The sequence below is a fragment of the Lepisosteus oculatus genome, chromosome 3 (assembly GCF_040954835.1).
Source record: "Lepisosteus oculatus isolate fLepOcu1 chromosome 3, fLepOcu1.hap2, whole genome shotgun sequence".
Taxonomy (NCBI): domain Eukaryota; kingdom Metazoa; phylum Chordata; class Actinopteri; order Semionotiformes; family Lepisosteidae; genus Lepisosteus; species Lepisosteus oculatus.
In genome coordinates this window covers 28,038,834-28,055,987 of record NC_090698.1, presented here as the reverse complement: position 1 = coordinate 28,055,987, position 17,154 = coordinate 28,038,834, and the positions used below count along the sequence as shown (strand labels likewise).

The window sequence follows — 17,154 nt, the reverse complement described above, 5'->3', positions numbered from 1 at the left end:
TGCATTTAAACATAGACAGTTTTACAATACCAAACTTTTATTAAATACTGCAACAAACTTTTTTAGACAGAACTCTGGAAACAACATCAGCAGTGCTAAAAACTATTACCAAGCGCAACACAAGATGGCACTGCATCTTAAAAAGGAAAAGGAGTATTAAAATCGGTGCATCAATTTACTCAATGTAAACAAAGCTTGTTTCATCCCTAACTCACTAATTCTAATCCCTGCTTAGGACACCTAAGACTTCAATTTGTAAATTTAATCTGATCACAAAATCAATTGTAATTAAGTAATAATTATAATTGCTCATGTTGCATGGAGCTTTTCATGTCAAAGGATACTATTTGTGTTTCATAAACAGGAACCTCACTGTCCAGCAGAGAAGTCGGAGAACTGAAAAACTGCTTCACCTACCGAATTAAGGAAATTCAGAGAGGCCAGACTGTGTGAACCCAGAGCAGAATTTAGGCAGGACACCAGGTTAATGCCCCTTCTCTTTCCAACACTTATATTAATTCTTTAATGACCAGATAATCGGGACCTGATCTTTAATGCTGCTGTCCAAAAAAAATCTCAAGGAACAAATGTCAGTGGTTCCAATGATATGGGTCCATACAGGTTCAGCTGTGATCGGGATTTGAAGCTCTGTCTTCCAGGCAGCTCCCAGAAATAAGGAAAGCACTGCAGCCACTGAGACAGGGCTCATTGATAGACATTTTGTACTGTATTTCCTCTGCACCTCTTAATATTTAACAGACTCTTTCCTGATCAAGGCAGATAATCAAAGCACTGCAGAATATACATGTACTTATACTTCCCTTTCAAAGCAACATATAAAGTATAGGAAATACTGTAAATGCTTTAATTTTGCAGTAGTCAAAGAAAACTAAGTAGTCATTGGGGATAACACACAATGTCAAAATTCAAATAGAAAGATTTCCATTTTTGGGTGTTCTTAATAGGGAAACCTTTTATTGTTGTGCTGATAGAGAAAAACAAATCTTACTAAACATCCTCACAGGTGTAAAACCAAAGCTTTAAAAACATTATAAAATTGCCAGGAAAGTGCAGAACTATAATTGTTTGGTAATTCTTGCTATGAAACTAAGATTAATAAAGTTTGTATAATGTAAGCAAATTCTCACAAGGAGATTATTTTGCTCAAAGTGGGCAAGAAGAAATAATCCCTGAGGTTCTGTTGCAAACACTCCGGTAACATACTGTATGTATTCCACATACGTGTAATAACATTGTGCCCTAGGTGTAAAGGTTTTATTCTAATTTCTCAAATGAATATTTTCATTTGGGATTTAATACGAGAGACATCTTGTTGATGCAAAAATAGCTCTTACATTTAGAGAGTCAACTAGTGATACAGTAATTACAACAAGCAAAATAATTAAACACGTTTTAGATCTGCTCATTTTTAAAAAGAACAATTTCTGAAAACTCTTTGTCTAAGAACAAACCGTAAAAACGTGGTTAAACCCACTGACCTTCAAATGGGAATTAATTTTGTAATTATAACTTTTTCAAAACTATCTTCAAGTACAGGCCTCTGGAGTAAAAAAACAAATAATCCTCAGTGAAGTGAAGTAACCTGTTCATGAATGAAGCTTAATTAATCATCTGTGGGCTACCACAGAATGTAATTGAGTAACAATGAGTTCACAACACAATTCTTCTGGTCTATTTCATGGCATGCACAAAATTCCATGATTACTATTAATCCCTTCTTTATTTAATGAAAAGTATTTTTGTTTGCATTTGTTACAGGCTGAAAAAACATGCTCTTTTTTCACAGCCTTAAGGAATAAAGGCATTAAAGATCATTCTGCATAAGTGGGAGTCAACATTAGAGGTAAAGACATCCAAAACAAAAAGAGATTAACTTACTTTTCTAATAACATCCATAGGCACATCCTTATGACTGAGTCCAGCCATTGAGTAGCTCTGCTGTACTTGAGGTACAAAGACATCATCCTGACAAACAAAAAAAAAAGAGGCTTATTTATCAGTTGGTTTTCATTTTTAAACATGTTGTAACTTTCCATTTACTACAGTACCTATAAAACACTACAAACTGTGCCAGATGTGGACCATTCAACATGTTAAAGAATGTGAAAGACCCTGCTGTGTAAAGTAACTGCTTTTTTTACAGAAAGATTTTCATATTGTTGCACTTACTGAATGGCTGTTTGGGCTGACACCTCTCAGATGTGCTACAATCATGTGACAAACATACAAGGGCATTCTGGTATGAACACAAAATGCCATCCATTAGACGTTAGCATAAAGCAGCAATAGCCCCTTTTAATGAAGAGGATTGATTCTGAAATTAAAAACTTAAATCACTTTTTAAATACCAACCCATTAGTTTTCATTAATGCCGTATTTTTCTACTGACGTTAAATCGTTCTATGCTAGCTTTTCTCATTGCAATTGAGCTACAATGGGCCAAAATTAAATCGCTTAAACCTTAACCCTAATACTTTTCTAAAGTGGTTAATAATTAGTTAATTACAGTAACTGCCAGCTACAGAAGCATTTCAAGACTCTTATTGTCCCTATCACGTCCAGTCCCAAAGAAGTCTTTCCTAAGATTCAACTGATACTCAAAAATAAGCCTTGATTTTTCATCTTCTTCTAAGTCTGCAACAGTAAAACCACACTTACCTTCTTATTACACAATTTATTTTTACAGATATTTGAAAGGTTAGGGAGTAATTTAAAACAGAATGAAAAGTATCTTAGAAGATTAGATCAATTAAGGCCCCATTAGTATTTCAAGATGTTGATAAAGGAAGTCAAGAGAGAAGAGTTGGACTGTTCTTAAAAGCCAAACTAAAGTGACCTATGCAGTCTATATCTCAGTTTGATTTGTCAGGAATGTAGAGGAAACAAAGAATACTGTAAGTGCTCTATAATTTGTTGATAAAGTGTTTAAAGAAAGGCATTTTCTGTGTTTCATTTTAATCCATAAAATTAGATCAAGGCCCTTAATCTTAGCCAAAAACATATAGTGTGAGCTGTACTACACCTTTGTACATAATTTTTCAAAACACCTGCAGCTGACAAATTTATATACCATACACAAAAGGTAAGCAATAATTTTCAGACACACTGAATTAACTAGAATATAATCAATTCTATCAGCTCCCTATAGCAAATTACTGGCACATATCATTGTTTCTCTCTTGCCAAATGGAGTCACTTGGACTAGAATACAACAGTGTATTGTATCAGTAATGACTATCACTAGAAAATTGTATGTATACATGAACGACATTTTGCTCTTCTGGAAATAAAGCCAGAGTGTGAAATGCAATTCAAATGAAAATTGTCAATGCAAATTTGCCTGAATGAAATCCATTGTCTACCTAAATGAATCCATATTAGGAGTACATTTGCATAAACTTTAAAACACAGTGTTAGGCTCTTTCCTAATTCTTTGAACAATTACTAAAAACCAACTGAGAACAAAAATCAAGCAACATTTGTTAAGTCTTGCATACCCCCAAAAGAAGGAATGCCTCTTTAAACAGGTTATACAAGAATGATTAGTTAGAGGACTTATGATTAGCCTACTGGGAGGTACTCACGCGGAACGTGTGTGCTCCAAAATGCCTTCCATCTGCAACACTAAAGGTAAGACTGCCTTGGCTGGCATGCAGATCTCTAGAGCTGCCATAGTGAAAGCTGCTAACTGCAGCAATATTGGAATTAAAGGACCTAGACAGCATGTTCTAAACAAAGAGGAACACAGATTGAACACAGACAGATTAGTAAAACATGCGTTACAAGACGTGTTAACACAGACCACCACACTGCGCACACAACAGCTCACACCAGCCCACTCCAGGTCCACAGCATGCAGGGAACAGCACGTCTCAGGCGGACTAGTACAACAGTGACACTGCGTTAGTGCTCTGGAGCTCTGGAGGGAACAGTCATGCATTATTGACACAGAAAAACACGACTTGGGGGGGGGGGAAGACAAGAAAAGGAGGACCTTTTTAAGTGTTGTTTTTTTTAAAACTTAGTCAAGTCTCGGATATCTTCTGCAAACAAATGTTCAACAACCGGAACATCAGACAAGACTGAGTTAAAAAAAAATAAAGGAGCAGACTGAGGGATACAATGTTCAACCCTGTTCGCATTCGTATTCTGGGTCCTCTTGGACTTGAACTAAGTCGGGAAAACTAGTGAAAAAGAGGCGTTAACATTCTTCTCTGAATTAGATGCAATTAAGATTGAATTTGAAATACTTTCTCCCAAAGGTTTGCAATAATAGTAGTAGTGTTGAAAAAGACAATAGCATCTGTCCATATCAAGCCATAAGGTTGCTAACAGGATCTACTACCTATTGAACCTATTAGATAATTGGTGGCCACAGTTATGAATCTGCTTTGATGCCTCAAGCTCTGCAATAACAAGACAAATCCATAAAAGAAAATCCTATTCTCAACTTCTCTTCAAATGAGCTGCTTTATTTTATTTGTCACAAGTATTTCCACAGAATGTTCATATTTCAGATGAAATAAATAATACATCAACAATAACCCTGAAAAATATTAGACTATACTAATAAAGTGCAGAAAATCAAAATGGCCAACAGAGGAGGAAGGATCTGTGTCGCCATGGCACCACATACAGAAAATGTGAAGGATCAAATTTGAAAGGATGTATTGGACAACCGCAGGAGGAGAGGCAATGCACAGATAAAACTGCATTCTTATCTATAGGACCCTGACTTCAGAGACTTTTACTGCACTATAAAGTATACTGGCAAGAAAATGAAGTTTTAGTAAAATAAGACCACTAAGTCCTCAAGAGAAAAGACAGCATTCTATTAACATTAATTAACTCCTGTGATGTCTAATTGCTTCTTGAAGTGAAGTTTTAAGTCTGTTTCATTTTGCTTCTCCTCAAGCTTTACAGGCTGCAAGACACATAGAAATAACTAGGAAGGAGTTTCTATGTAGTCCAGTGAGCAATGGTGCCGTCACCAGCTCAACAGAGAATTGGTTGTCATTAGCAATCAACAACTAGGTTTGAGGTGTACAGGTTGTAACACCAACCCCTGTGACTAGCTGTAACTCACTGGGGTTTCTGTGAGCTGGCAGTGAAAGCTGCATCACTTCTCGAATTGATGCTCACTCTCCAGTAAGACACCATGGGACTCACAGACAAAACAATTGGTGGATGTCTCTGACAAGTTATGCGGTATACACACAAAGGTCATTAACACTCAGTGAACCCAAATTAAAGGGGGACAGAAAGTCTTATTTAGAACATGCTAATCCTTTAAAAAATAATAATCCCAGTTACAGATATACAGGAATTTCACCACTAAATAAATAAAATTTAATCTGAAATTGAACTATGAACAATACTGAATATGCTGCAGTAGTATCAATCCAAAAGAAACAGATTACATTCACATCTAAAAAGTATTTTCCTTACACGTTGATGTCTGTCATCTAAACCTCACAGTCATCCACCAATACAATCCGGGAGGGGACTAAATACACTTAAGTTTAAGGCAGTATCAAATCCTCAAATGTAGCTAATTTTCTATAACAATTTAAACCAAGACAGAAGGATCCTCAGGAACGAACCTACAAGTCTCACAGACCTCAGGAAAATAAACACTCAGTTACAGTGAGGCAAAGCTGAAGCAATCAACAAAAGGTTCTGAATGGCCTTTACTTGAAATTATCAAGTGCCTTAATTTAAATAGAAATACATTCACTGTGCGATGTCCAGTCTGTACCAAATAACAGACATCTTCTACATGTGATGTACTGACTCCTCCGTCTTGCCTGTAAAACAGAGCACATTTACCAACAACAGGTACCAGAAAACAGATGCTTACCTTCTCCATCTTTTTAGCCTCAATGTGCCTCAACACCTGATCCCTCCAGTCTGCTGGCACCCTCCCCATCCCTGGGGCGTCCAGCAAGGAGTGCTCCGACTTCACTCTCATGTTTGGCCGCTTGCTTGGGCTAGTCCGTGAGTAGTTGAAGTCGCTGACAGACATGGTTCGCTCGGGCACCTCGTGGGCGGACGGCCGAGCACTCTGCGGTCGGGGTGCGTTTGGGCCGTCGATGCTGTAGGTCCTGGCCGACAGGGGCCTCTGCAGCCCCTGGTTCATGGGCGGCGCCAGCCCCCGGCCCATAGTGTGAATGTCCCTGTAAGTCATGTAGTCGCCATCCGGCATTGGGACCCGTCGGGGGTGGCCAGGGTCTGCAAGGGCCATGGAGGCAGTAGAGGAGCTGCTGCTCTGCCTCTGCAAGGTGCTCCGCGGACCAGCTAGCATCAACCTGTCTTTCGGTGGGGGGACCGCCCACATCTCCACGGGCTTGGCCGCCCCACGCTGTTGCAGGGTGTAGGCCTGGGCGCTGTTGCGGTTGGAGTAATTTGTGTTGGCCGCCGCGTGTTTGGTGTAGCTGTCTGTACTGTCGGACCTCTGCAGCCGCTGTGGCGGCAAGTACCCTTGATCTGGAGGAACTGGCGTCCTCTGAGTCCACAGGCTGTCTTTGGGCATCGTGCTACTCGTGTACTGGATGTTGTACTGAGGCATTCCAGGCCCGTGCATAGCAGTGGGCACAGGCACCCTGCCTGTATGGGGGCCTTGCTGAACGAAGCTGGGATCGTATTTGGATAAGGTTTTACTGCTGGACAGCAGGTCAGATGATGAGGCGGAGGAGCCAGGGTAGACCTGCAGGGGCTGGTCGTTGAGTAGGGAGGCAGACTTGCTCCGGACGATGTTTTGTCCCTGGGCACTGGCCACAGATACACGCCCTGCAGCACTGGTCTCATAAGGCCCATTGTCACTGGAAATGTTATAGATTTTAAGAGTGCCCGTCTCAATATTAGTGATGCTTTGAGCTTTCACCACAGGGCCTGGAGGCCCCCGTTTCTGAGGGGACAGTTCCTCAGTGCTCCTTGAAATAGACATCTCACTGCTCGCTGTCACTCCTACTGTTGCTGTTCTCACAACCTCATACTTGGCTGGGGACTGGGGGGGTTCTTCCACACGTCCATTGTGATGATCTGTGTGAACCGGCTTTGGAAGCTGGTTTCCATTCTCCAGCTGGTCTGGGGCTTGTTTGGTGTTGTTGTTGATCACAGACTTATCCCTCAGTTCCTCGCGAGGCACGCTCTTTGTTTTCTCCAAGTCCTCTAACCTCACTACATTGTCTGGAGGGAGCTGGGACACATTCATGTTGATCTCATCCCATTTGCTGTAAGAATCTCCCATCCCATTTTTTAAGTCAATGCCCCTCTCAATAAGTGCCAGCTTTTCCTCCACCGAGAACTCAAACTCGCTCGTTTTTAGCCCTTCTTTCCTTGAATCGTTCTCCTGCTGGTTTTTCAGGATTGCTTGCAGCGAAGTGTCAGACCCATTTCCATTCTGCAGCAGGGATGCTGTTTCTTCCAGCTGATTTAAATTTTCATCTTCTTGCCTAGAATCAAAAAGACAGAACTGAAGGAATGCCTTCTCAAAAACCCTTTGATTCAAGAAAAACAGCAAGGCTTGAGTTGACAAACTTCTTGCATCGTCCCTCCATTCCACCAATGTCCATCTCCAAGAATGGATGTGACCTTTGGCACCTTTTTGGTTATATACATAGAATCTGACTTTTTAATACACCCAACAATCTCTAAAAAATGGTATCTTAAAAAAAGCATGTGTGAACATCTGGAAATATGACTTCTGAAGCTTGCATTATATGCTGAAAGAACCACAATTCTATGTAAAAACAGTAAAAAAAAAACAAATTAACACTTCAATCCACCTTCAGTAAGCATATTATCATGAGAGGGTCACTAGAGCTATAAGCTGTTACTCTCTGGTGCTGGTAAGTAAGTGATTTTAAATTGAAGAGCACAATTTGATTTTTCCACTTCACATGAATATATCTAATGACCGTAACCTGCTATGCTACTGGAACATTTAAATTCATAATGTGTCGTCTTTATGTTTGTCCATTTTACATTTATAAAACTGTCCTGGTATGTTCACTTGAATTACATAGGCTTTTCAAAAGTGACTCACATTTTACAACTAGTAATACTGTAATGTGTATGTGCAAGTAGGAACAAAAATCTATGTTCTGTGTATTTTTGTCAACTTTAATTTCTTTAAGAACATAAATACAACCTGAGACAGTCAGATGATTTAAAGAATTCCTAATATGTCACAAAGCTGTTAACAATGTATGACAATATGATTATCAGAACCCCTTAGTTAAAACCCCATTTTGAAAAGAAAAAAAATATTTCTTGCTATAAGGGAGGGTGCCTTATTCTGAGCCAAGACCAACAAGCCAGCACACACTGACAAATCAGAAAAGTGTGAATTATTCATAGTAGAGCTACACTGAGTACATTTCTGTTCTTACAAGCAACGTGCATTGGCTTTGAGGCCTAGGGGACACAGATGCCAGAAGCAGTAACACTGTGGGCACCTGTGGTCTTTAGCTATCTAGGTGCATTCTGCAATCTAGGGAGTAACTAAGAGATGTCTGTTTTTCTAATGTAGGGAAAAGATATGGCTCCTGGCCATAGCAACGATTCATGTTAATGTTGGCAGGCAGCCTGAGCATACAATACATATGAGCATATGATACACTTCTTCCACTGGACACTCTGATCTGGGAAGAAAACATGACAAAAGGCAACCTTCAGTAATTTAGATTAAAAATCTCCCAGAATAATGTACTACAGTATGTACCAATTAGGCCATGGCACTGTAGTTACACATGCTTGGAAAAAAATCTGTGGATCCATCTAAACACCCCAATTATCTACCACTAATAAGATTTTTGGTTTACCTGAATAAGGCTAAAAAAACAGTTATGACACCTTCATAAACATGATACCATGTGACTGTAATGGTTTATAGACTATTTCAGCTGAAAGCCAGGGGCAGAGCTCCAGGTAGAGAGCAGTAAGGGAAAATCATAAAGGACTTGCAAGCTGACACGGACCTTCTGCAGAAGCAGTTCAGGGGTATGTTTATGTGAAGTTTTAGTATACCACAGTAAAAGCTTTATTACTGCCTCTCGGGTGTATCTTCTTACATGTGCATTGTCTGGAATACCTTCCGCTGCGCTTGCAGTGTTACCCTTTTAACCACGACATTCTAATGACCTGAAAAGCAAGCCAACACTAGAAATTCAAGTATGTGAAGCTCTGTTACATATTTTTTGCTTAAAGTACAGTTTTATTAAAGTCAGGTACACTTTAATAATAATATTGCAATACTACAGTACTAACAAAAATTAATGTAGTCATAATAATGCTTACATTTGGAAGTGCAAACATACCTGGAGTGAGTTGTACAATGCAATTATGTTGTAAAATACTTAACTCTTGACTTAACTGGCATGTTTGATGGTTTGGCACCCCCCATTCCTCATGGAACTCAGATTTTTCCTGTTCTGTACTATTTTTATGAAAGAGTGATGGTATGTTAAGCTTCATGCACTTTAATCTCCTACAGATTTATTTCCTTACTGTTCTTCAATCCTTGTGTATCATTAAAAAAACATTAATATATTAACATGGTTACACCACAAACCCACAAAAACATATAACTTCATAACCAAGTGGAAAAAAAACTTCTAATTTAAACATTTCTATGAAGTTGAAAAACTATTCAGTCCAGTCATAAATTCTTAAAACTGTCAGAAACCCTGTAATTACTTCAGTAACATTTCTATTTCAAACTGAAACACCAGATTACATTTTCTACACAGTATTCCTTTACAATCATCCCAGAGAACTACATTAAGTGGCAATATCCCATACGGTACTTTAACAGACATATACAATATTTGATACTAGCCACAGAGTGACAATATAAATGATATACTGTATATCAACGATGAGCCTATAGCCTATAGCTCATAACATACAACGTGTATAGGTAATTACACAAACAAGACAACTGGAAGCCAATTTTTGCAGACTGCAAGTACTAAAAAATAATCTTTATAAAGGGGCTATAGTAAAGCCTATAGTCTTGCTGTAGTGGTAAAGGAACACATTCTTCACAAGTTCTTTCGTTTTCTCTTGAGGAACTGAAACAGTCAACCAAGATCAAAGGATGGAAACGAGAGTTCAAAGTCGAGCAGCAAGACCTTGCCAAGACAAGAGATTTAAGTAACAATAACACACACAAGCAAAACACAGGACAGTGCAGCCCACCTCCATTTCCATCTCACCTGATCTTGGAGATGATCATGACTTTGGCTTCTCTCTCTGGTGTGCAGAGGGAGGCGTCCTGGCTGCTGTCGGTGGTGAGGGACACCGAGTCTGACATGCGGGATGGTGAAGAACAGTTGCTGTTGTTCTGGTTACTGTTTACAGCGCTTTCCTCCAGTAAAGAGTCGGAATCTTTACTCTCATCTGGAAGTACAGTACAGGGAATGTTAGGCTCCCTGAGTGTCTCCTCAAGATGCAGCTTAATGACATGCAACAACCATTACTTCTGCTATACATTCATCATTTTACTTTTGGGCATTTAAATAACTTACACGCTAGAAAATTCATTTTAAATACCAGCTTTTGAACAATTTAGAACCACTATGATAAAATTAATAGTGTTTTTAATGGATTCAACAAATTCAATTCCAAAAAGGAAACTGCATTTCATAGCTCCAGTTATACCAGATTTATGAGCCACAAAACATATGTAAAATGATAAAATATCTTGAAGAAACTATAAAAGTGAAACTGCAGGAATGGAAGTGTTTTAAAAAAGTTTCAGTCTTGGTCTTACTAAGCTGCTATAACTATCACTAACAAAAAAAATGTGTGATGATCCAAAAGGACCAGAGTAAAAACAACACATCACTACAAGTTCTACATGCCACTAATTTCAAACCACGTCATCCAATTCAGGTCACAGGGGGGCCACAGTAATGTAATGGGACCAAGGCAGGGTACACCCAGGACATGGCTCCTGTTCATCTCATGGGGCAGACACACAAACACACACACGCACACACTCACACCAGGGCCAATCTTTACAGAAGCCAATTAACCTACCGGTATGTCTTTGCACTGTGGGAGGAAACCAGAGAACCCGGAAGAAACCCGTGTGAACATGGGGAGAACATACAAACCCAACACAGACAGCACCCCAGGTCTAGAATTGAACCCAGGGCTCCAGCATGGGCCACCATGCCACCCAATTTCAATAACATTTTACATAATAGATACACCACACAATGAGCTTCAATAGTTATTTCCTAAACAAAAGAATACACATGACCGTTTTATAAAAAGTAGATAATGTGGGAAAAGTGACATGGTATTCTTCACTGTGTATGTTAGCTTGACTAAATGAATGGTCGCTTTAATCATCCGTTCATTCATTAAAACCGATTAAAAAACCAACTGGGTCTGCGTGGAACCACAGCCAGGATGGGACACACACCACTGGGTACACTCACACAGACAATTTAGACACCCCAGTTAACCAAAACCAGCATGTCTTTGGAAGATGGGAGGACTCTGGAGCATTAGTGAACCAACACTAGCCAAGTAAAAGATCACGTTAATGCCTGTACCTTTCTTGTCTTTACTCAGAGCCACCACTTTGGGCTGGTTGATTGAGATCTCAATCAGAGGAGGACGCATCTCTGCAATCTTCATCTCCTCCTCATCAGAAGACAAGTCCTCAGAGTCCTGGAGGAAACAAGTTATAGGTTTCTGTATTACAGCTTGGAGAAATAAAAGTTAAATGAAGGTTACCACCTTTTCACATGTGCCAAAAGCAATTCTCATTCTGCTATAATCAAGCTATTAAGTCTCAGCGTCACTTTGTGGAATTGTGTTCATCTTCCCAGTATGACATATTCTACTGTAATGAAAATGACATACAGTATTTGTATCTGGGATGGCTTCCAAGATCTATACGTTATTGGGTTACACACTGGGTTAATGCTGAATCGCAGCTACTCCTGAATGTGGTCAAACAAATGTTATTTATATAGCTTCAAGAAAAAAACTAAAAAAATACAATACACTTCTTAAATTATACTATGAGAGTCTTCAGTATGTACTGGATTAGTGAGCTTAAAAAAGAAAGAAAATGCAATTAAGACACCTCTTCACTTTTCTTGTTCAGAAACCTACAGGAAACCAGATAAAAGGACAAAACTGAAAACCACAGAAACAGTAGAATCATACACTTCTAAAAATAATCATCAACAACCAGCTTATGTTTTACAACTTTTAAAACTGCTTGAATACATAAAACACCCCTGTGTTGTTTTCCAGTGTTTAATATCCCCTGTGGATGTACTGTGACCTATGAGTTACTGGTTGGAAAAGCAATACTAGCAGGCTCACTTCTTATCAACAACTATGTAATTCCTATTTCTGAATATTAATTATGCTGTATAAATGCCTGGAGACTGCCAACCAACTTCACTCAATTATTTTAGAGAAGTTCAAAGGCATTTAAATAGCTGACAGTTGCAGATTGAATTTTAAAGCATTTGAAACCATTGAGGGCTCAAAAGCTGAATGTAAAAGTTAGCTTAGATTTGTTCTGCACCAACCTATTTTCTAGAGTTTTAATTAGGTTCCATAAAATAAAGAAGATGAAAAAGCAGACCACACTGCAATAAACAGAACAAATAAACAAACAAAAAAAAGAATTTTCTAAAAATCTCCATTGCAAGGAAATTGTAATACCAGAGGGTTGTTTAAAACCTTTTCCTGTAAATATATACAACAAATTCAACATATTTTGCAGTGCTCTCTTCCAAAAATATGCATAAATAACAACCTGATATATGGCTTTTGCATGGAAGAAAGATGACAATGTTGCTCTTATTTAAAAAGTAATTTTCCACAGTTTTCAACTGTTCAACTGAATGTTGAATGTTAACTGCATTTACTCCATGTCAATCCCATTATAGGCAAACTATTTCAAACATAAATGCTTTTTCATGGTACAAACTTATTTAAACCATGCAGGGTTAAATGGTATAGGCTCCCTGCTCAAATTCACTCTAACCAGAACAAATGGTTACCCACTTTTTAGTACTTTTTTGCAACCTATCCACCAGGTTTTGTCTAACGTTTTTAAGGCCACAATTATTTTATTAACATACCAGAAATCCCATGTTCTCAAGAAAACACCTGGACGTACAACTGTGGTGAAACCCATCCTTTTCAAATGACAAATAGCGGTATCCCATGGAAACAAATGCAGCTGCTAAACTAGAAACGTATTGAAGGGCATTTTCTGACGGTGTACGTGCAGTCTAACAGGTTAGCTGACTTGAGCTGATACTGAAAAGCAATTTCCCATAGCGAAGTGTGATCTGTCACAACATCATACCTCAAGAGTATCTTCATGGTTAACTGCTGCTCTTGTATTGTCCAGGATCTGAAGGGCAGCTGCCTGTGATGTCTCTACAGCAACCTTGGAATCAAGGTCACTAGGCTTTGGGATGCAGTTTGCAGCTGCTTTAAGATCCATCTCCACTGCCTGACCGTTTGCACAGCTTTCGGAAGCCTGGCCAAACAAAAAGAGCGTTTACAACACCTCACTTATTGCAGAGGCCTTTGAACTTTGTCTAGGCACATTCATTCCTTTCCATTCCTAATGTTTTGTTGTTTAATACCAAGGTCTTCACAATCTTCATCGATATCAGCAAGTGGAGGAAAGAACAATGTAGTTCTGAATGTGGTCTGACAAAACATAAACCACAAAGACTGGTTTATATTACTGGCACTGCTGGCTGCCTGAAAAAAAAGTTTTGATCCACCATAAAAACCTAAGGATAGGCTGCTTGTTAGCTTATGACATCTTTTGTTATCCCAGTTTCACCCACCTTTACTCCAACATCTCGTACTGCGACAGTGGTATCTTCGCTTTGCTTTGTGTCTTTACCAGATTCGTCTGACGACTCATCCTCCTTCAGCCGGTGTGCGATCGTCTGAGCGGTTTTCACCATGTTTTTCAGCTCGTCTGGGTAAGGTGTGGGGTAGCGCTTCAGATTACCCTCCTGAGCCGTCGAGCAAGAAAATACAAAAAGAATTACAGAATGCTGCCAGACAGAATGACAGATTCTTTGGGGAGAGAGAAGGAGACATCTTGTGAGCATCATGAAAGTTTGCGAACATGCTGTCGGAAATCCATCTTGTCTGAGCATCCATGTACCTTTTACTTGTAGATTCTGCCCACACAAGACAGTCTCACTGATATGTTATGAAACCCTCAAAAATAGTCTTTATGGTGAAGTACACTTCAGCTAGACGGTTAAAAAAAAACCAATGGATTTCTGACGTTACTTAAATTTAAGGGAATTTGCATATAAAGCACTGTTTTCAGTTAATTCAATTTCAGGATAAACAATTTGTGATACTTTCTTCAGAAGATGTGGTGCCATTTTTGACATGCATGTCAGCTTCAGAAACAAATACGTTACCTCATAAAGCAATCTAAAATTAAACACCGTAAATGCTGATCACAGTAAAGCTGATTCAAAGAAAAATAAGAAGAAAAGAGCATAGTCTATTGTGTAAGAGTAAGAGGGATTTTGCCCAAATCAACAACATCATGTGGACACTGACAGAAAGATCGGGTCATTTTTAACTCCACCTGTCTGTTTTCTACCACGATTTTCTATTCCAAGGCTAAGCGTATGACTAAGACCTTTCACTCTCTAACTGTGTTTTTAAATGCCCAAGAATAAATCCTTAACAAGCCACTTCCGATGGCTGTGGGTTATAACGGATGGAATGGCCTCGTTAAAAACAGCAACAAAATAAGAACACATGCGCGCAACAAGGAAGCAGTAATACTTTTAGCCCTTTCCAGCACAATATTAGTGCAGCAGCTGTCTTTAAGACCCACTGACCCGAGGAGGTGTCTCTCGCTCATCCTTGTCCTCATCACACTCAAAGGCCACCTGTGCTCGCTGTCTCCTCTGCTCCTCCCAGAGTGAGGGGTTGAAGCTCTCGTTATCAGAGTTTTGCGCATCTGTGAGTCAATACAGATTGGAAGAAGGTTTCAATTCCGTCAAAACAATATCCCAAAGTTTCCATAAGCATTGAGAACTTTTAACGAAAATGGATATAAATTGAACAAGTTCATCACAAACTGTAGCAATCAATGATTTGTAATCAAAGGACATTTAATTTGCAAAATATGTTTGTTTCCTATCCACTATCCTGATGTTGCAATCTTGGGGAAAGTTTTATGGTTGCACGAGTTACCAAAGGTGCTTTTGTGTCCACTGCAAAAACATTTAAAGTAAAATGCAAAGCTATTAATTCAAGATGACAATTCAAATTGTTCTTCCTAAATAAGACCTGTCTCTACAATACACTTTTTCTTATACTAAACTGTCTACTTGGGTGGAAATCAAAAGAATTACTTAGCATTAAAGCATTATACAGACAAAATGCATTTAATTGAAAAAGCATTTAGTTTGTTAACACTGGAACAAACAATGAAAAATGGTTTATTCACCATTAATCTATATTCAATGTGAAATAATCTACATGTATATACCTTTTCCCTTCGTATCCTATACAAAATTTCCTTGGTATGTTTACATTTCACAAAGAAAACTGGTAAAAATGTGGCAGGGAATTAAGAAAGGAACAGAAAGTGCCAGTCAGCTATATTTTGTATACATTTTTGTCATTTTTGCAAGAAGGTAAAATCTTCACTTTACATGTATAGCACTGCTGTTCTAGTGACAAATAGGAAAAGTAGGTCTACCAGTAAAGCCAGACTCTCCACCCCTTGAGATTCTGTGGTAAAGGGTATTCTGTGACACATAATTCAGCATAATGCTGGAATCCCCAAATAACTCAATGGCACTCAAGTTTTACATCAGCGTTTCAGATGGTAGGGAAAGGGAAATGTCAAGCATCAGTTTATAATTAACATGACTATAGCTTCCTGGCATTAAGTGATGCTTTTGAATCAACATTGGAACTTACAGTCCTCAGTCCTGGGCTGCTGAGGGAACATGTAGTTGGTGAGAACAGTCTTGTGTGTCTCCTCGTCTTCCTCTTTCTGCAAGGGTATCAGAGGCTTGGACTAGAGGAGAAAATAAAGCAAGACACTTTCAACTGGACGGAAGAATTTTCAGGCCCTGACAAGACATGCCTTCAGCAGCATGATGTTATCTAGATGCGTATAAAACCTTGGGAGTAGAGAACAAAAATTTGAAAAGAAAATACGAGCAGAACCAGGACAAGGACAAATATTTTATCAACATAATCCAATTATAAATCCAAGCCTGTCCCCTTCTACAGAGCTCAGGCCTTGGATAACCTTCAGGAGTTCTGGGGTAACCAAGCTTTTGAGTATTCCATTTCTACCCCTCAACTCAATACAGTTATGTAACAGCCCTGCATTTCCTTTGAGACTATCTTATAAAGCGGGATTATGAATATGCACCTGTAAAATTAAGGAATGAACAGTAATACGAGAAACAGCTAGTCTGGTAAGAGAACTCCCCTGTCAACATCAGCTGCCTGAGCTGCATATTAGCACAGGCTTGCAAAGGAGTCAAGAGTGTCAGTGACGTTCAATGGGGACCAGCTGGTAAGCAGTAATTTTCACTTGAGCACATGTGGCTATGAGTCTCAATCATCAAAAAATGCTTGGAACAATAAAGTGAATCCTTAAATGCATTTTCGTTCACACGCAAACACTATGCACACCTGTGTACATTTCCATAAAGAGCCTACGAAATAAGCAGCATTTCTCTTAAATTCTATCAACACAAAATTCAAATAATATACATCATTATACATCAAACCTTGCTTCACTCAAAAACTGCTAAACCTTTTACTAGACTCTGCCTTAGAGCAAAGTTCCTGTACCATATGGCATACTCAGATTAGATACGGTGGAACTATTTCACTACTTGTGGTTTCCAGGTCATGTTTTATTAAAGAACAGAATTTACTTCTTAACTGCTAGAGTAGATCTTTCTTCAACCTTTAAATGAACATTTCTCACACCAGAAGTCCTGCTGCTGACAAACCACTTGCTCCAAGAACCACAACTCCATAGCCTATTCAGCATGTTTTACGAACAATAAAAAAATATCTTCATAAAAGCACATTAAAGAAAGTTTTTCTTTGCTATAG

At 38.9% G+C, this 17,154-nt stretch overlaps 1 protein-coding gene across 7 annotated transcripts in view; it reads right to left on the bottom strand.

Moving 5' to 3' along the window:
- erbin (erbb2 interacting protein) overlaps positions 1-17,154 on the bottom strand; it is a 136,017-nt gene that overhangs the window by 18,371 nt on the left and 100,492 nt on the right. For 6 of the 7 annotated variants that reach the window (XM_069187084.1, XM_069187090.1, XM_069187085.1 and 3 more), the window contains exons 16-24: positions 15,994-16,093; positions 14,901-15,022; positions 13,872-14,045; positions 13,376-13,552; positions 11,592-11,709; positions 10,242-10,425; positions 5,882-7,475; positions 3,606-3,749; positions 1,900-1,986 (exon numbers count right to left, since the gene is read on the bottom strand). In XM_069187084.1, the coding sequence (XP_069043185.1) occupies positions 1,900-1,986; positions 3,606-3,749; positions 5,882-7,475; positions 10,242-10,425; positions 11,592-11,709; positions 13,376-13,552; positions 13,872-14,045; positions 14,901-15,022; positions 15,994-16,093 (2,700 nt within the window). The remainder of the gene's footprint in view (positions 1-1,899; positions 1,987-3,605; positions 3,750-5,881; positions 7,476-10,241; positions 10,426-11,591; positions 11,710-13,375; positions 13,553-13,871; positions 14,046-14,900; positions 15,023-15,993; positions 16,094-17,154) is intronic. The other variant, XM_069187089.1, reaches the window with a different exon arrangement.